The 20,942-nt window shown below is 41.6% G+C and overlaps 1 protein-coding gene across 1 annotated transcript in view; it reads right to left on the minus strand.

Moving 5' to 3' along the window:
• LOC135074869 (cilia- and flagella-associated protein 52) overlaps window positions 1-20,942 on the minus strand; it is a 38,465-nt gene that overhangs the window by 11,308 nt on the left and 6,215 nt on the right. Inside the window, exons 5-10 of the mRNA XM_063969250.1 lie at window positions 20,158-20,306; window positions 9,186-9,331; window positions 8,349-8,542; window positions 7,991-8,167; window positions 5,874-6,022; window positions 4,415-4,560 (exon numbers count right to left, since the gene is read on the minus strand). Of these exons, the coding sequence (XP_063825320.1) occupies window positions 4,415-4,560; window positions 5,874-6,022; window positions 7,991-8,167; window positions 8,349-8,542; window positions 9,186-9,331; window positions 20,158-20,306 (961 nt within the window). The remainder of the gene's footprint in view (window positions 1-4,414; window positions 4,561-5,873; window positions 6,023-7,990; window positions 8,168-8,348; window positions 8,543-9,185; window positions 9,332-20,157; window positions 20,307-20,942) is intronic.

Consider the following 20,942-nt stretch of genomic DNA (forward strand, 5'->3'; position numbering starts at 1 on the left):
CTTACAGCTCCATCATTGGACCCTGGATACAAATAATGAAACACGAATAGGTATAATATGTAAAATATATTAAGTACAAAATAAAGACAGTCACATAGTGAAAAAAAAAATCTGCCCCCTTACAGCTCCATCATCGGACCCTGGATACGAAATATTCGTCAAGGCGAATCACACAAGCCTTAACTCCATAGGGTTCTATTGTTTTGTTACGGAGGTGGCCATTGCATCTTCTCCAGATCCATTATCAGACAGAGCTAAGAAATAAATAAATAAATATTATTATAAGTAAACAAATAACTAAAATAATTCATCTTACTATCTTACTTTTTACTAGTCTTACTAATATTATAAATACGAAAGTTTGTGTGGATGTCTGGATGTTTGTTACACTTTCACGCAAAAACTACTGAACAGATTTTGATGAAACTTTACAGTACAGTACAGCAGTACTAGGCAGTCTGTGTTCAACTATCACTCGGGTCGGACGTTCCTATCGCAAGACCTTTGGTTCACTCAGTTCCGATACGACTCTAGTGCTGTGTGTAATTATTTTCGTGAATACACTGAGTTTATTAATTTCTACGAGTGGATTTCATTTTGCCTGAGACCTACGCCATGAACCCTGAACCAGAAGACCCTGTCGCCAGCGACAGCGACGCTCATCCATCCCTGGCGTCGACCAGAATTACAATGTATAGGCTATAATTTATGACGATCTGTGACAAACTAAATTTCAAGCGGGTGAAGCCGCGGGCAACACTACATATTTCATACTAGCTTTTTGCCCGCGACTTCTTCTGCGATGAAGTGGAAAATGGTTCTAATAGAATTAAAATATTCTAAGAAAATTAATTTTGTTAAATGATTATATTTTTTGATATAAAATCTACACATCATTATGTTTAAATATTTGAATACTTACAAAATTATGAGATCTTTCTAAAACAAAATTAAAACACTACACCTGCCGCAGATTTCTTTGTAAGCAATGTTTTTTTGTTTTTCCTTCAGGTGCTAAAATCACCAGGCTATTGTGTGCGCATACTCTGGAGTATTCCACATACAACTGGTCGTCGGAGAAGCATAGATTTCCATTAAGTCTACTCCCGCTACCATTTGGAACTCCGCTAAAACTCGTGAGGGCGCCAACACTTGCTTTAGTATCGAAAATTAGTATGAGCAGCTGCGCACGCGGTTGCCCGTTGCAGGCTCTATGCAACCACACTATTTTAAACCGTGGTCCCTAAGCATGAGATGGGAAACTGCACTCTCTTGAATTCTCTTGAATTTGATGGTATTAGGGGAATCCTAGGAATGAATACAGACTTTCCAATGGAATCTCCTCATCAATATTGCGAAATTGCGAGTTGCAATGCAATGTTACGTTTTCACTTGTTATTTTATTGTAATCTGACCTTGATTTTTCAAACACGTGTCAAAATAAAAAAAAATAATTTAAATCAAAAGTACTAAGGAATATTTCATTGATATCAACTTAGAAACAAGCACAGATCACAGAAACTAAAGGGAAATGTGACAAGGGACAAATTGGAACATATTGCTTGTGAAAGCAATGATGACAGTAGCGACGTCATTATGTAAACAGTTTATATTGCTTGCATAGTACTAAAGATTATTCGAACGTGGAATACTGATACCGCAATGGATAATGAGCACATAATTTGATTTCTTTGTGTGTGTGAATTTCTAATACGACACTGAGTTTCGAACTCAGCGCATTACTTAGCATCTCTCTATATTTCTATGGAACCAAGTTATCTCCAAAATAACATTCCACACCTTTTTAACCTAGTCAGGTAATAATTTTAATAAAATACGAAGCACGTCATCTATCAATAGGATATATGTATATTTTAGAAGTTAATAAATTATGCATAAAATATAAACACTTTAGAAGTTTAGTTAAATCGTAGAATTTCTGAAAAACAAGTACTAAAATCGTACTGAAAAAAAAAGTATTAATATGTTATCTAATTTATTTATTAAACGTCGAATTTTATCAAAGATTTTGGACTAAAGTTTTTGAAAATATTTTATAGCCAACATAGAAAAAAAATAGGATTCTAAATCGTGAAAGAAATTTTTTTCGGAGCCTATTGCCTCCAAACAAACAAACAAACAATTAAATCTTTCCTCTTTTATTAGTATAGATTTAACAACAGAACAAAACGCTTCTTTTTCTTCTTCACGAAACAAAACTCAAAGCGGATAAATAAATAAACAAATCTTTGGACAATTTCACAGCGCCATCTAGTCCAAAAGTAGGCAACCAATATGCTTGTGTTAAGGGTGCTATCATAATGGATATACTTTTTTATAATTTATTTATTAAATTAAATACATGGTACCTACATATTATACATACTACTACTACACCCAGATCCGTCAAAGAAATTAAAATTCATCATTTCAATTTCTGCTCGGCCGGCCGACTCGAAACAGCCTCTCGGCATAGTATCAAATGTATTTGGTCGCCGTACAAATCACCGCTTCACGACACGAACGCACGTAAACGTCACGGCGGGAAAAATGACACACGTCCTGCCTTGACGGGCGCTCGCGCCATACTAATCGATGTCGGCTTGCGCATTGTAATTTATACTGATATTCACATCAATATTTTGACAAAGTGGTTACTAATATTTAAACAATAACTGTAGAAATCAATTCTACAATGAATATTCTTTATTTTGGGATACTTTTATTGCAGTTATTGCTGTGTTTTTAAACCAAAAACCACGATCAAAATGTGACGTTAATCTTCAAATTTGCCAAATTATTTTTAGATTTTACTCAATAATGGTAATGAAATTCAAGAATCTATTTCATTAATGAACTACAAGAATATATGTCCGATGATTACTTTATATTTTTAAGCTTATTATATGAGCATAAATAATAGATACAGGACTTTGAAAATGAGTCTGCGGCAATTTTTTCGTAAAATGGTTGTGGGAGATGGGGCACTGTGAATTAAGCAAAAGAGTTTTAGTAAATCCGTTTCATTAATGGTCAACAACAAGGATCGACCTATCTTTCGCAGTTATTAAATAATCTCTGGGTGTTGCTTAAGATAGTAATTCATGCTTCCAAAATCTTAGAAATTCGCACGAAAATGTAAAATGGCTCTTAAAATCCGAGGCTCGGTTTGCGAAAGCAGGTGGACCAAAGTTAAACAAGACGAGAGAAGACATTGTGTTAAAGTAACCAATAGATTTTGTTAGTTACGTTACGGCTTCAATGGAAAAGGTTCTGCAGAGTGGAGATATGTGCTCCGTTTGCATTCAAAATACGTTATACGTACGGGAGTTACGGGACCGAACGAAGCTGGGACGAGATTTGTTCTCGCGCAAAGATATGCAAGACGAAGCGAAGCGCTCGCGCTGTTTTCTTCATTACCCTATTACAGTTGGCGCCACTGTCTTAGCCAGTGGAAGGTTTTACTCTGATGGTGCCATCTGGTGAGTGTTAATCCGGTAGCCTTCCATGACGCCGCTTCAGTTATGATCTGAGCTCATCTATCACACCTATCAGAGCCTTTGTCGCTCTAGCAATAAGACTTTCTTCTTTGTCACACTCGCCTGTCCCTCGGAGCCGCCAGATATAAGCGTGCGGCCGTCGTGTTTGGATGCGCCCTCGTTGTGATGCAATACTGGTCCTTGTCTCTCTAGCAATAAGGTCGACACTCGCCTGTCCCTCGGAGCCGCCGGATATAAGCGTGCGGCCGTCGTGTTTGGATGCGCCCTTGTTGTGATGCGACACTGGCCCTTGTGGCTTTAGCGATAAGGTTCACACTCGCCAGATATAAGCGTGCGGCCGTCGTGTTTGGATGTGTCCTAGTTGTGATGCGACACTGGCCCTTGTGGCGCTAGCAATAAGGTCCACACTCGCCTGCCCCTCGCAGCCGCTAGATATGAGCGTCGTGTGTGGAGGTGCCCTCGTAATGCAACACTGGCCCTTGCGGCGCTAGCAATAAGGTCGACACTCGCCTGTTAGGTAGACTTTCGTTCACAGCGGTAATACTCGCAGTATGTATGACGCCGCTTCATCTAGCAGTACCGCACAGCACAGAAGCGTAGCCCTTGTGGCGCTAGCAATAAGGTCGACACTCGCCTGTCCCTCGCAGCCGCCGGAGATGAGGTGCGTCCGTCGTGCGTCATGTCGAGCGATACTGGCCCTTGTGGCTTTAGCAATAAGGTTCACACTCGCCAGATATAAGCATGCGGCCGTCGTGTGTGGATGTGTCCTAGTTGTGATGCGACACTGGCCCTTGTGGCTTTAGCAATAAGGTTCACACTCGCCAGATATGAGCGTGCGGCCGTCGTGTTTGGATGTGTCTTAGTTGTGATGCAATACTGATCCTTGTCTCTCTAGCAATAAGGTCGACACTCGCCTGTCCCTCGCAGCCGCCGGAGATGAGCGTGCGTCCGTCGTGCGTCATATCGAGCGCGGAAGTGCCCTTGTTGTGTGTGTTGTAGATGCAGTACACCAGACGACCCGTCAGCGGCGTGAAGGCTCTTATGTTGCCGTCGTTCCAGCCTGCAAAAATAATCCGATTACAATTTCAATTCTCATCATCATCATCTCAGCCATAGCACGTCCACTGCTGAACATAGGCCTCCCCCAATGCTTTCCATGTTGCCCGGTTAGTAGCGGCCTCGGGCCTGCGTCCAGCGCTTTCCTGCTACCTTTATGATGTCGTCGTTCCACCTTCGGTCTCATCTATTTTCAGCCTTTTTTTGTCCCAGGTATATGACCTGTCAAAGTACAAGGTGGACGGACGACATCGTAAAGGTAGCAGGGAAGCGCTGGACGCAGACCGCTGCCAATCGATCAACATGGAAAGCATTGGGGGAGGCCTATGTTCAGCAGTGGACGTCCTATGGCTGAAATGATGATGATGAATGATGATATGACCTGTCCATATATGCCATGATATAGCTCGACGCCTTTGCGGACTTATCACACTACATGGCGGGACCTACCATGCCCTTTCTCAACGGGATTAGCTGGACCATCAGCTTGCAGTTACTGTCATCATCATCATTTCAGCAGCCATAGGATGTCCACTGTTGAACATAGGCTTATAAGGATGAGTGGCCTTTCATCCCATTTTCCCTTTTTAACCCGTCACCGTAATGGTGAATGACGTTTAATAGTTTTATCAACTTCTACACTTTTATATGGTTTGCTTGGACCATCCCTTCATGAAGTCAAAGGCCATCATATTTCTGAGTGCTTAGTGCGAGTTTGCATTGAACGTCATCGCTAGCGAGTGCGTCAAAAAAATCTATGAAGATTTTAGTTCTTGAAAGAAGACCCATTTGGTACAATGTATTTATTATGCTTTTTAAGTTGATTGTTTATTGTTTTATTTTGGTACCAAATAAATGTTTTTTCTTTCTTTCTTTAGGGACGCATCCATCATACATTTTAATGTCATTTTTTTACGAAGATATTTGATGTAAACTCTTCCCTTGTTCCTTTTGTTTTAACTTACAGAAATACTATCAATTTTCAACTCGCTGTTTTTTTTTTTTTTTTTTTTTTTTTTTTTTTTTTTTTTTTTTTTTTTTTATGCTAGACAAGCATGTCTCTGCAGCCGTGCAGCAAACGTGGTCGCCCCAAGCAAACTTGGCGGCGCACTGTGGCAGACGAGGCGAAGAAGATCGGCAAGACTTGGAGCGAGATCAAACACATAGCTCAAGACCGAACGCGATGGAGGACTGTTGTGGACGCCCTCTGCCCCATCTAGGGGACATAGGACCATAAGTCAAGTCTCTACTATAGTGGAGGAGACTCATAGTCCAGCAGTGGACTGGAAAGGGCTGTTTATGATGACGGCAGCTCACCTGACACGATAGACTTCCCATCGCCGGAGAACAGCACAGAAGAGCAGACGAAGTTGGGAACCACGATGCGCAATAGCTCCTGGCACGTCTCCACGCACCACACGCGCACGTCGCCCGCGCCCGCCGTCGCAAACACGCCCGACATGCCCCTGGGGACACGACGTCATCATGTAATCAGCACCATGACGTCACAAGTGCATTACAGGACAGTCTAGCTCGAGTTTGCACTGAACGGTCTCGATATTATTGTAAATTTATACCGGATAGCCAATTAATTTTATACAGTCCACTCTTTTCATTTAATAACTTCCACTACACTCACTATCGAAGTAACATATTGGTGTCGCCCGGTAATGGACCATGACGTCACAAGTGCACTACTGAATAAAGTCTAGCTCGAGGAACTATACGTCGCCCGGTAATGGACCATGACGTCACAAGTGCACTACTGGACACAGTCTAGCTCGAGGAACTACATGCCGCCTGCGTGTGTCGTCGCGAACACGCGCGACATGCCCCTGGAGACACGACGTCATCATGTAATCAGCACCATGACGTCACAAGTGCACTACTGGACACAGTCTAGCTCGAGGAACTACAGAGGTCGCCTGCGCTCGTCGTCGCAAACACGCCCGACATGCCCCTGGAGACACGACAGCATCATGTAAGGTACGCGTCATCAGCATGACGTCATTGCAGGACAAGACAAGCTCCCTAGTCTACGGCTGGATACTTGACTATGCCCCTGTGAGTGTGAGTGTAACACCCCGAAACTATATTCGACATCAAATAAATCGCACCTCCCGCGACAAGCACTTTCAAACGTATGCATTCCCACTTCCCACCAATATTGGTACCATTTAAAAGCCTAGTTCTAAACTTCATTTGCGTCTTTAGAAGGAACCAGAGTCACTTCTTCAAAAAATAGGTAATTACGCTTGAGCCAACTTTTATGGCTAAAAAACTGCTAAGTTGGGATTAATCGCTATCCATCTGTTAAAGAAGACACGTGAGATCATTATTTGGTTTTACAACCATAAAAATTGGTCTAATTGATCCCAGAGGTGAGCCCAAAGTGAGGGAGGTCTTTTTTCAAATCACATTTATGGTATACTAGCTTTCCGCCCGCGGCTTCGCCCGCGTGGAATTTTGTCTGTCACAGAAAAACTTTATCGCGCGCGTCCCTGTTTCAAAAACCGGGATAAAAACTATCCTATGTTCTTTCCCGGGACTCAAACTATCTCTATGCCAAATTTCATCAAAATCGGTTGCGAGGTTTAAGCGGGAAAGCGTAACAGACAGACAGACAGACAGACAGACAGACAGAGTTACTTTCGCATTTATAATATTATAGTTGGGATGTTAATCATTTATTTAGAAATTAAATGTGTTTTTCTTTAAGGATATTTATTATAACACCAATATCGTTAGGGGGTACCATGATTGTATCAGAATAAAATCTTTAAAGTTCGCGTCGCAAAAGGTTTTTTTTTTATGCATGACAAGGCAGGTATTTGACCACAATCGCGGTGCGGTTTATTTGATGTTGAATGTAGGTTGCAGTGGTTCAGCAAAAAAATGTTGCAAGAGGTGTACTTTAAGTTTTCAGCTGGAGAATGAGGGGAAGTTTATTAGGCGAGTTCAAGAAGGTAACCAAGACACTGACCTCGGAAACGCGATATCATTGATGGCGCAGCGGTGGCAGGTGACCACTAGTACTGGCGCGAAGGTGGTCACGCTCACAGCATATATCTCGCTGCTGCGGGTCCCAGCCAATAACGCTGGTCACCGCGTAATGATGGAGATTCCATCATCTCCAGAAAGATTATACCGCCCTCCAACCCCCAAGGATTTGGATTGGCACACCAAGTACAGCGATGTAGACAAATCAATCTCTAGATTGTAATTAGTTACACTATGCAATTCGCTTACATTCCTCAGTTTACCATCAGATTTTGTTGACTACGCAATGATCATTCTCTGAGAGGAGAAATTAAGTTTCCATGACGTTGTAGTGGTTTAGCAGAAAAAATGTTGCAAAAGTTGTAAAAAGTTTTCAGCTGGAGAATGAGGGGAAGTTTATTAGGCGAGTTCAAGATGGTAACCAAGACACTGACCTCGGAAACGCGATATCGTTGATAGCGCAGCGGTGGCAGGTGACCACCAGTACTGGCCAAGAAAGATTATACAGCCCTCCAACCCCCAAAGATTTCGATTGGCACACCAAGTGCAGCGATGTAGACAAATCAATCTCTAGATTGTAATTAGTTACACTATGCAATTCGCTTACATTCCTCAGTTTACCATCAGATTTTGTTGACTACGCAATGATCATTCTCTGAGAGGAGATATTAAGTTTCCATGACGTTGCAGTGGTTTAGCAGAAAAAATGTTGCAAAAGTTGTAAAAAGTTTTCAGCTGGAGAATGAGGGGAAGTTTATTAGGCGAATTCAAGATGGTAACCAAGACACTGACCTCGGAAACGCGATATCGTTGATAGCGCAGCGGTGGCAGGTGACCACCAGTACTGGCGCAAAGGTGGTCACGCTCACAGCATATATCTCGCTGCTGCGAGTCCCAGCCAGCAGCAGACGCTTATCACCACGCAGTGAGGGAGACTCCATCATCTCTAGGGAGGTGATGCAGCCGTCTAGCCTCGTGGTTTTTAGCTGAAGGAAAAATTTATAGATCATGTCAATATAGGGCATAGACTAGAGTACTAAAGCCTGGTCTGCGAGAACGTAAAATTTTGTCCAATGACCCAAGCTACCCATCCTTAACGCTCGCGCGTAACTATGTTGCTGTCGCGCTCGCACACTCACTGCGGGCGCCCGTCGCACAGTCATGAGGTTGGGGTCATTGGACAAAATTCTACGTGCTCACAGACCGGGCTTTAGACGACAAGATGAAAAGGATCGCGTCATCGGAAATGCGCGGGAATACGGGCTCGAATATTTTACACCCGAACATTTTCCGTTGGCGCTATTTGATTTCAATCGTACATTTTAGCTAATAGCGTTATTTTTATTTATTTTTTATTACATCTTTGATATAAATCGTGTTCTAGATCCCCTTGAGGTTTGTCTAGACGCTATTGTTCTCTATATCTATACAAATAAAAATAAAAGTTTTAGTATAAGCATGCACAACTTTCAGAAATATAGACATACAAAACATTATTTTAGCGTTACTTGTGTGTGTTAAAAAACATAACTTGACCATATCTATTGAGAGTTCTCGCTTTAAAAGCAGCTCCTTGAGCTTTCGGTAATTTATTTAAGTTTTATTACTTGAAGATTTCAAAGGACTTACCGCCTTGAAATGAGGTTTGCTAGGATTGCAGAGCTTGCCTTTCGGGAAGTCCCCTTTCCAGTTGATCTCATCGAGGAGGTCTATGGTGCCGTCGCCGGAACCCACTATGAGGCAGCCATCGTCCATTATTAGGATCGACTCTATTCCTATAGACAGAATAATTATGACAAAATAGAGGGTAAGAGACATCGTGTATTCTTGACTATTTTGAGCTTACACGTTGTATGGTCTATTGCTAGCTATACACCTTTCTTGATTATGTTGATTATGAAGAGAATGATTCAAACTCCTTGTTGAATGTAGATATTTATTACTTGATTACGTATAAAGGTACAATAATTGATTAACGAGAGTCGCGGCCACTTGCTAGGCTGCTAAATCGAACACTAAACTTAAAATAATGTAAAACATAAAATATAAAATTGGGTCAGCCGCGCATAGCAATATATTGCTGATGTTTGCAATTGTACGGTGACGCACCGTACATGTTCCGGGCCACCAGAGATGGAGGCGGGATGAAAGTAAAGTTTATGAAAATAGAGATGCACTACTAGTTGCTATGGGCGACGTAGACTTATTAACATTATGTATCGTATTAACACTATGTATCTTGTTAGTCTTGTTCTTGTGGTCTTCGTCTTCACTTGAGTTGCTTCGAATGGATGAGAGGCGCACGGTAGTGCGCTCCTCCGGGGGCGCGACAGTCGCCGCGCGCCGCACTCGCCGCCACGCCAGCCACGCTGCCGTGATGACTGCGGCGCCGATGATGATGTATATTAGAGCGTATTGATGTACATCGTGGTATGATACATCTGTGCTCAATACTGCTTGCTCTTTCAAATCTTTCAGACCTTTCTCGATGTCCGAAAGTTGTCTCTGACGTTCGTTAATTGTGTCGTCTACGATAGATGTTATCGGGATCGATGCGTTGATGATATTGTTGATCGGACTGATGTCTTGTGTCTGGATATCGGCGTTTGTTTTGATAACATTGCGATCAAGGTTACGAGCGTGCACTGTAAATAGGTCGGACTTGACAATGCACCCGTGTGAAATGCTGACGAGGCCGGCTTGCTCCAGCTGTGGCGCGGTCACCTGATCCGCGCATATCACTCGTAACTGACACCTCTCACAACAAAAGTACAAGTACTTGTTTATTGTGTTTAATTCGACCCACTTATTGATGCAGGGGTGAACAACTGTTTTGCATTGTTTCTTATTGATGTCTAATTCACAAAGACTTTCTTCTTGCTTGAGGTGATATACAGGTTTCTTGAGTTGACATAAATAAGTCTGCTCTTGCTGATGACATGAGGAGATGTCTTCTTTTATCATTGTGATATAAGCATCTTTAGCTAAGTTGATGGCCAAGAATTCTGATATTGGGATCGTGTCTATCATCTTGCTATGATTTGTTGCAGTTGGTACGGGAATGAGATGAAATATTTCGAAGGAATCTCTGCCGACTAAAGGTACTTTTATCTCAAACAGTAGGTAATCTTCACACATTCTGGCCTTGATATTCAATAAATGATATATGTTTTGTAAACTAACATGTATATTCTCTATGGGCAGAGTTAGTTCACTTGAGATCTGACTTGCTATGACACTTAGCTCGTTTCTAAGTTGTTCAGGTGATAAGAGATGGAAGTTGAATCTTCCATGATAAACGTCGGTGACCGTATTCAGCAGGGTTTCTTGCATATTTCGCAGTTCGTGTATCATGTTACTTGCAGCTACAGCGGTCAACGTCATGTAATTTGCTTGTGAAATGTTGAACACCTCTGAATTAAGTATGTTCACGGCGTTTTCTATTTTAATTAGGTGTTTGTTTACTAATTTGTGTTGCTTATTGATGGCTTCCTCGCTTCTTTTCAGTAAATTATATTCGGCTTCGACGATAGATGTTTGATTTCGCCACAGTGATGCCAAATGTTGTTCATTATCATGTATGAGAGTAATATCTTTCTGATACTGCTCGGCAAACTTCTCATCTAGGACTCCAAACAGTGTATTAGTCACTGAGCCCACTGCGTTGATTAGACCGCGTCGCCTGCGCGAGCGTGTGCGCGTGTGTTGCGTCATCAATATCGTATTATAGTGTTGCAGTTCGTCGTAGCTGTGACGTAGCTGCCATAGAATGACGTCACAGTGCACTTCTTCGTTCAGTTTCTTGCATGTATCTTCCAAGTAATTGAAGTAATTTTCGAATGTCTTCATCCCTTGCCAGTATGGTTCCATCTTGTAATAAACCACTACAGTCCAGTCGTCTCTTATTACTTGCATATCCGAAATTTTATCGAAATAAATTCCTTGGTTTTGTTTCAGCGGTGTGTTTACGAAGGTGCATGATGCTGTTGTAAGTATGCTCATAAAATAAAGTAGAGCCAATACTATTGATTTAAAGTTGAAACCAATGTTTTTCACGCGTTTCTTGTTTTCTTCATGTATTGGAGATACACTTGCTGTATTAACTTGTTTGCTGTCTTGATTTGAGTTCTGATTGATAGGCAGTAAAGATAATTTTACTACCGGACGTCTAAGGTAACCGTTCTTGGTTTTTAATGAAACTACTCGCACGTGTCCATCGGGGCCAGGGTGGAGTTCAACGACGCGCCCCATGGCCCACCGTCCCGATGGCAAGTTGTCGTCGTGTATGACTACCAGATCATTGATTTTGAGGTTTTCTTGATTTTGCTTCCACTTGCCTCTGGTAGTTAATTGAGTTAAGTACTCTGAACGCCATCTCTTCCAGATGTCGTTATATATTTTTTGACATAGATACCATCTTGTTCTGAGATCTTGCTCTGTTTCAAATAATGTTAGCACAGGTCCACTTGATAGGAAGTGCGATGGAGTTAGGTAATCCAGCTCTTCTGGATCTTCACTGATGGCACACAATGGTCTTGCGTTTAAACACCCTTCTAGCTGTGATAATACGGTCGAAAATTCTTCGTACGTCAGTTTTTGTTCGCCGACGACGCGTTTGAGGTGGTATTTCAAGCTCTTTACTGCGGCCTCCCAGAGGCCGCCTGCTGAAGGCCAGGAAGGGGCGTTAAAATGCCATTGAATGTTCATTTCTGTTATTTCTTGCATAAAATGACTGTTGTTTTGATGAAGAGTAGATTGAAGTATCTCGTATTCTTGCTGTATGGCTTTACTTGCTCCGATAAAGTTGGTGCCATTATCACTGTAGATATGATGTGGCTTTCCTCGTCTAGCAGCCATTCTCTTTAGAGCGGCTAGGAATGCTGATGTGGTTAGGTCAGAGACAAGTTCTAAGTGTACAGCCTTTGTTGCCATACACACGAACACTGCCACATAACCCTTTGTGCACTTGATGCCACGCCCTTTGCTGCTCTTTATCATGATGTGACCCGTAAAGTCCACGCCGGTGTGATAAAATGGGCGGGATGGGTTGCTTCTAGCGTGTGGTAAGTCACCCATGATCTGATGTTTCTTGTTTGTGTCGTATCGCCTGCACTTGACGCACCCACGTAGGCGCTTCTTGATGGCCCTGATGCCACCCACAATCCAGTATCGTTGACGAAGGAATGAGGTCGTTAAACGTGCCCCACCGTGGTAAGTGAGAGCGTGAGCTTCATCGATTAAGAGGTCGGTAAGATGACTTGCATGTGGAATGATGATAGGATGCTTCATTTCCGAGCTTATCTGTGCATGTCTTAGTCTTCCGCCAACACGGAGGATGCCTTGTTCGTCAAGATGAGGGTTGAGGTTAAGTATGCTGCTTTTTGAGTTGATGATCCCGTTAGTTTTCAGGTCATTTATCTCTTGAGAGAAGTATTCTTGCTGTACGTGTTGAATTATTTTCAACTTGGAGAAACGGATTTCCTCTAAGGTAAGGTATGATGGTAAGTTATTCTTGTTTAGTGTAGTCAATTTAAATCTGTATAGCCACGCTAAGATGTGAATCAGTTTCTTGAACGTGCTATATTTTTGCATTAATTCCTTGATGGTGCTCATTTCTTGTTTGTTCTGTTTCAGATCTTCACTTGTTTCGAACGACGCTTGTTCGGGTTGATCTTCGTATGAATGTAGCCAGCTTGGACCTTGCCACCAAAGAGAATGCTTTTCTAATTGAGTGACTGTCAGACCCCTGCTAGCACAATCAGCGGGATTATCTTGAGATTTGACGTATCGCCAGTCGCTTCCAGGCAATATTTCAGTCACTTGCTTGACTCTGTTCGCTACGAAGGTCTTCCACTTGTCTGGATCACCTTGCAGCCACCCCAAAACTGCTGTTGAATCAGTCCAGCCCAGGGTCTTGATTTGATAATTGGGTAAACTTTTTCTAACTTTGTCAATTAATTGCGATAATAAAACTGCGCCACATAACTCCAGCCGAGGTAATGTGACCGTTTTGCTGACCGGAACTAGTCGCGTTTTCGCGGCGACCAGAACCACTGTACTTTGGCCTCTTCGTGTTATTTTGCAGTAAATGACGCAAGCGTATGCTTTTATTGATGCGTCGCAAAATCCATGCAGTTCAATGACATCGTTTTCTTGCGTTTCGAGCCATCTTTGAACCTTGATTTGATTAATATTTTGTATCTCGTCTCTGATTTTTAACCATTCCAAATTAATGTCATCCGGAAGGTTATCATTCCAGTCGATGTTTGACAGCCATGTAGATTGAAATAGGAGTTTTAGCTTGATAGTGAGAGGTGAGAGCCAACCGAGAGGATCGAAGATGGTTGATATAGCAGATAATAATGTTCTTTTCGTGGTTTTTGTTTGACTTGTTGGTATTTTTGATTCAAAGGTAAAACTGTCTTCTTGTGGGTTCCACCGAAGTCCCAATGCTTTCGTTGATTCAAGTCCACGAAAATCAAAATTGTCTCTCTTGTTGCTGTCCTCGACTAGCTCTGGTGTATTAGATGACCATTTCCTTAGATTGAAGCCTCCTGACTTCAATAGGTTTATGAGGTCATGTTTTAACTGTTTGGCTGATGATAATGAATGACTTCCATGAATGAGGTCATCCATATAGAAACAATCTCGTAAGACAGTAGCTGCTTGATTTTCTTGATAATTATGCTCTTCATCGTCTGCGAGTTGCTTAAGCGTCATCATCGCCAAAAATGGCGCGGCCTTGGTGCCGTAGGTGACGGTGGTTAACTCGTATTCTTTTATTGGTTTCGTTTGATTGTCTCGCCATACAATCTTGTGATATTGTTGATGTTCTTCATTTAACCATATCTGTCGAAACATTTTTTCGATATCAGCTGTGTATGCATACTTGTATTGTCGCCATTTTAAGATTAAAAACTGTAGATCTTGTTGTAGGTTGGGGCCTCTGTACATGAGGTCATTGAGGCTCATCCCAGTAGAAGTTTTTGCAGATGCGTTAAACACAACTCTAAGTGCAGTTGTTGTCGACTCGTTGCGTAAGACACAGTGGTGAGGTAAAAAGTATTCCGGTGTCGTGTTGCCACGTGCAAGTTGCATGTGACCTGATGTTAGGTATTCGTCGATAAACGTTTTGTAATTAATTGCGGTGTCATTTTGCTTCGTAAATTTTTGTTCCAGTTGATTGAATTGCGCAATGGCCTTGTGTTTTGACGTTCCCAATCCTTGTATGAAGTTGGGTTTTAGAGGAAGTTTTACTTGATATCTCCCATCCTCTCGTCGAACGGTTGTTGCTTTGTAAAATTCTATGCATGCTTGATCTTCAGATGATAATGATGACTCTTGTTGTGTAATGTCTTCAATTTGCCAAAATCGTTGTATATCTTCAATGTTGTTTAATAAGACGTTGCATTGTAATGTAGTTGTATTGGCGCTTCCGCTTAATATCCAACCAAATCGCGTTTGTTGCGCTATTGGTGTTTGATTGTTTTCTCGACAGATGCCATCCAAAATGATGTTAGAGTACACCTCCGCCCCCAAAAGTAGGTCGACGGGGCGACTTTTGTAGAACTCAGGGTCTGCTAGTTGTATGTTTTCCAGGAACTCCCATGATGGTTTCGATAATGTGTTACTTGGCAGGTTGTTAATTAGCGTTTTCATAATAAGCACGTCGGTTTGTAATGTATATTCGCAGTTATTTGACTTGATAGTTATGTTTATTATTCCCTTGCAGTTATTTTCCTTGGTTCCGATTCCAGTTATGACTCCAGTACATTGACGTCGTGGTAATGATAAAATTTGCGCTGCTTTCTCGGTGATAATTGAGGTTTGCGATCCTTGGTCGAGTAGTGCTCGTAGTTTGTAGTAGTTGCCATTGGCGGCTTGAACTTGTACGATCGCAGTTGCCAACAGTACTTCGGGTGACTCATGTTGTTGAATGGGAACAGTAGTCGTGGAGGAGTTGCTGTGGTTGACCATTCTTGATGTACTTGGTCTTGCTGTGTTATTTGGTGATGCAAAGGCTTCGTGTAATACTGTGTTATGTTGACCTTGGCATTCTCGGCATCGTTTTTGCACTCTACAGTTTCCTTGGTGCTTTATTAGGCAATTGAAGCATAACTTGAGTCTTGATGCTGTATTGAGTCTTTGTTGTGGCGACATTGATAAGAATTTTTCACAAAAATAAATTCCATGATTGTTGTAATTGCATAAAGAACACTTGTAAGTTCTTAGTTGATTGTTGTTTGTGTTTTGTTCTGCCATGTTGTTATTGTTTGAGTATACTTGAAATCTTGTTTTATTTGGCTTTGGCGAAGCTTGATGTGTCAAAGGCCTTGTCGTTGGTGAATCTTGTTTTCTACGTGAGGACTCCATTGTTGTAAACTTGCATTCCAGGAAGTTCAAAAAATCTGACATCGTTGGTAGTTCACGTGGTTGTTCCAGACATTCATTGTAGTCGGTGAATGATTCATTATCCAGTTTTTGTGAAAGTAGATGTACTAGCAACGGATCCCATGTGCTGATATCAATGCCTAGGTTTTTTATGACATTGATGGTTTCCAATGTGGTGTCGTGAAGGCGCTTGATTTGATGTAAGGATTGTTGCTGTACGGTAGGAATTGATAGCAAGTTGTTTATGTATGAAGTGAAGATAAGTTTCTTGTTATTGTATCGATGGTTGAGTATTTCCCAGCATATATTGTAGTTGTCGGAACTAATTGGTAGATGTTGTATCAGCCTGTCTGCTTCTCCTCGCACCTTGCCCTTGAGGAATTGCATTTTCTGGGCATTCGATAACGAGGGGTTGTTGTGTATTGTTTCAACGAACAAGTCCTTGAAGGAGGTCCACTGATGGTAATTTCCACTGAAGGTAGGTATATCCATCTGAGGAGTGGATTTTTCCCGATGGGATACCGACCAAAGCTTGCTGTTTATGGTTCGTTTGATGTTGTTATACATTTGCTCGTATGATGAAAATGCTCTATCGTATTCGTTGTTACTGGTGCCTTGAGTTTCGCTATCAATCTCCCAGTGGAGACTGTCAATGGCTGACCAGCGTGATTGCAGAGAATTAAGCAGGTCTTCCAACTCCCATTTCTCAGTTATAGAATCGATGTTGATATTGGATGTCGTTCTATGAAACGCTCTGAAGTTACTTGCTTGCTTTTTCAGTAAGTCTTCTGTTTTGCTGTTAGTACCACGCGACTCCTTGGGTGTAGCTGGAGCCATGGATGTCGATGGTGCTGCTAATGGTGTTGCAGGTTTGAGTAGGGGAGTCGGCGGCCTGGATTCTGTCATTGGTTCGTACATTTGCAGAGCTGTTTTGATGTTTTCATACGTCGACTTCATATGTTCATACTTGTTTTCGGTGAAGTAGGCATGGGACTTGTCTTGACACGCCCACAACTGTATGTGATTGTTGTTGAATTCTACCCAGTAATTGTCTAAAGTAGATATTTTGCGTTTAATATAATCTGCTGTTTTTCTTTCACGTCCGTCTTTCTTGAAATTGGTTTGGATCTTGTAAATTGCATCTATGAGTTGCTCTTGGTTTGCTAAAATATCTTCCATTGAAGACATGCTTGATTATTGCTTGAAATTGATTGAAATTGCTTGCTATAAATTGTATTTGTACCTGATTTACTTGCTTTTTTGATGAGTGTTCGAGTGTTTGATGAATGCTTGCTTGTTTCTTTATTTCTTACTTGTTTCTGGATTTCTTACTTGTTTGATGAATGCTTACTTGTTTCTTGATTCCTTACTTGTTTCTTGATTGCTTGCTTGTTTGATGAATGCTTACTTGTTTCTTGATTTCTTGTTTGATGTATTTGCTTGATTCTTGATTTCTTGTTTAGGTACTAGTCCCCAATGTCCTTGCGAACTCTGTACAGATTATGCGCCTTCTCAATCCAGTTGGTGAGACCCTCTTCCGGGAGGCCAAATGGACCGATTCGCTCCGTACGCGAGATTCACAAAGCACTGAGTTTTCTTGATTGTAGATAAATCCGGCTCGAATAAAGATGTATGGTCTATTGCTAGCTATACACCTTTCTTGATTATGTTGATTATGAAGAGAATGATTCAAACTCCTTGTTGAATGTAGATATTTATTACTTGATTACGTATAAAGGTACAATAATTGATTAACGAGAGTCGCGGCCACTTGCTAGGCTGCTAAATCGAACACTAAACTTAAAATAATGTAAAACATAAAATATAAAATTGGGTCAAAGTCAAAGTCAAAGTCAAAATTTCTTTATTTGTTTAGACTAATAAATAGTTCTTACAAATCGTCATTTTGCTCTTAAGGAGCCTCTACATGTCTCATAATCTTTTTACCCTACCAGCGCTTCGAGACCAACATTTGGCAAGTGCTGAGAAGAAGCGCCGCAACAAACTCAGTCACCACTGTCTGCCGGTTAATATAAATAAATAGAAATAGCAGTAGTAGGTACATTCGATTCAGGAGCAGTTCACTGAATTTACCATGCATTCTTGTATAGTGTATCTTATAAGAATGGGTATACAAAATTGCGTGGTATATTAAACAAGGTAGTGACGTGCTAATATCTAGACTTACAGATTACATACTTAAATACTAGTAGAAATGACTCGCATACATAAATTGGAATAACTTGGATTGACCAGTCCCCGAAAGCAGCGCCTGTTCACAGACATGACGAGTGAACCAGCCATCGCTTCACTCGACCATATTAGAGGGAATGTAACGACCCGCCTCACTACGCCACCACCCCAGAGACATTTTAGTGAGAATGACAATACCAAGTTATCTCTTAGAGAAAAAAAAAACTAATAATAAAGCTAAGTAACAGTCCAGATTGAGAAGCATGACACTATAACATTTTAGAAAATTAGATTAGTTTATACATTACTTTTCATAGCACGATTTTAGTTTTTTTTAGTGCGAGCATGAGAGCACCATAATCCTACTCCCAGGATGACTTATCATTAAGAAAATCTCGAGTTGTATAATAGGCTTTTTTAAGCATGTGATCTTTAACTATACCTTTAAATTTATTGTACGGTAGCTCTTTATATTTATCAGGGACTTTGTTATAAAAATGGATACCTTGTCCCATAAAGGTGGCAAACACTTTATTAAGTCTAAAGGCGGGTATAGCCAATTTATTTTTATTTCTAGTATTGATTTGGTGAATATCACTTTTCTTTTTGAATTCATTAATATTTTGTTGAATAAATAGAATACAGTTTAAGATGTATTGTGAAGCGGCCGTGAGAATGCCAATTTCTTTAAACAATTCTCTAAGGGACGCTCTTGCTTTCATTTTATACAAGTATCTTATGGCACGTTTTTGCAGAATAAATATTGTTTCAAAATCTGCAGCTTTGCCCCATAGCATGATTCCATATGACATTAGGCTATGAAAGTAGCTAAAGTAGACTAAGCGAGCTGTTGAAACATCGGTTAATGACCGTATCCTTTTTATTGCAAAAGCCGCTGAGCTGAGCTTTCCCGCCAGAGTTTCTATATGGGAGCCCCACTGGAGTTTTGAATCCAGGGTAATTCCCAGAAATACAGTAGATTCTACCAGATCGATTGCATTATTATTAAGTCAGCCGCGTATAGCAATATATTGCTGATGTTTGCAATTGTACGGTGACGCACCGTACACACGTTGAAGGGTTAAGTTTCTAGTGGTTTTGCCATGTGAAAGATGGATAAATTTGCAACTGTTCTCTTATATTTATTTATTTATTTATACTTCAATGCCAAAAATATTAACATTAGGCGAACTTAATGCCATAAGGCATTCTCATCCATCCAGTTTACCATTGGGTTATAAGCTGATCAGACTTAATATGTTTTATGTAATTTTACGCGTATTTGAATATAACATGGTAAAATACAGTATGAAAATAACATGGTAAGTATGCTCAGACTTTCACCTGCGCTGATCCATTGACTGTCTGTTCTGTTTTTAAGTTCTTTCGGTCGAGTGGCGACCACGAGCCAGAAGACGCAGTGTGAGGCCTCCCACTAGGTGGACCGACGATATGGTAAAGGTAGCGAAAAGCATCTGGATGTGAGCAGCGCAGGACCGATCTTTGTGACAATCCTTGGGGGAGGCCAAAATCCTTCATTATGGAAATCCTTAGGCCTCAGCCTCGAATTTAGCGGGCAGCGGGGCGGCGGCGGTAGCGGCGCGGGAGCGGCAGGATCTTATGCGTAAAATCAAATAGACCGGACTGAAAACAGCGGCGCGGGAGCGGGCAACGAGCGGGCATCGGCGAGGGAGCGGGTAACGAGCGGGCAGCGCACTCCTTCTTTTGCCCACAATAAATCGAGCGTTAGGAATGAATCGAAATAAAATTGTCGCCGTTGTTCAGACATTTCATTTGCGTATAAAAACAAATATCTCGACAACACAACCCCGAACACAACACTTCGCCGCTAAAGCGCCGCGCGAGCTGCCCGCTTGTTTCGAGAACGGATCTGCGTTGCCCGCCCAGCTCCCGCGCCGCCGGCCGCTAAATTCGAGGCTGAGGCCTTAGGGGAGACCTTTGTCATCAGTGGACGTCATTTGGCTGAAACGAACGAACGGACAGTAAAGATAAGTACCCTGACTGTAGCAGACCGCCTCGGGCCGCTTGCCCTTCTTCCACGGGCCGCACTTGGCGAGGCAGCCCAGCATGGAAGGCTTGCACTGCGCCACCGACGCCGTCGGGTCCGCCGGGTACCCGATCGAAAACTTTATCATGTCCCCGGTACTGTAGAAAATATTTATTCAAATTCAAGGTTTATTCAGTACTTAGTCGGCTGTTTGGTGCAGTGGTTCAGAACGGACTACTATGCCGAGAGGTCCCGGGTTCGATTCCGGCCGAGCAGAAATTGAAATGATGAATGTTAATTTCTGTGATGGGTCTGGGTGTTGCTATGTATAATATGTATGTATTTGCAATAAAAAAAGTATTTAAGTTTATATCCGCTGTCTAGTGCCCATAGTTCAAGCTTTGCTTAGTTTGGGACTAGAAGCGTAGTGTGAAATGTCCAAGGATATTTATTTATTTATTTATAGCCTCATTCTAGTGCTCTTATACACATCCCAAATATAGCTTGGACTACCACCACTTCAAGACAACATTTGGGCTGATGCTGAGAAGAAGTCGCCGAAAATAGAATTTGTAAGAAATTGCAAGCAAAATGTCATTCGCCATGGCAACTGCCGAAAACTTTAGCCTGTTTTCGGCGAGGACACGTTTAGTGACATTTTTCAGACATTGAGCAGTGCATAGCACTTACCGCTTAGCGATAGTCATTTTTCTTATAAGCGCTTACAATTCTATTTTCGGCCAACCGACCCCAATGGTACCCGTTCATACAAAATCTGGGCATTCGTATTTTTA

This window comes from Ostrinia nubilalis, chromosome 9, assembly GCF_963855985.1.
Source record: "Ostrinia nubilalis chromosome 9, ilOstNubi1.1, whole genome shotgun sequence".
Taxonomy (NCBI): domain Eukaryota; kingdom Metazoa; phylum Arthropoda; class Insecta; order Lepidoptera; family Crambidae; genus Ostrinia; species Ostrinia nubilalis.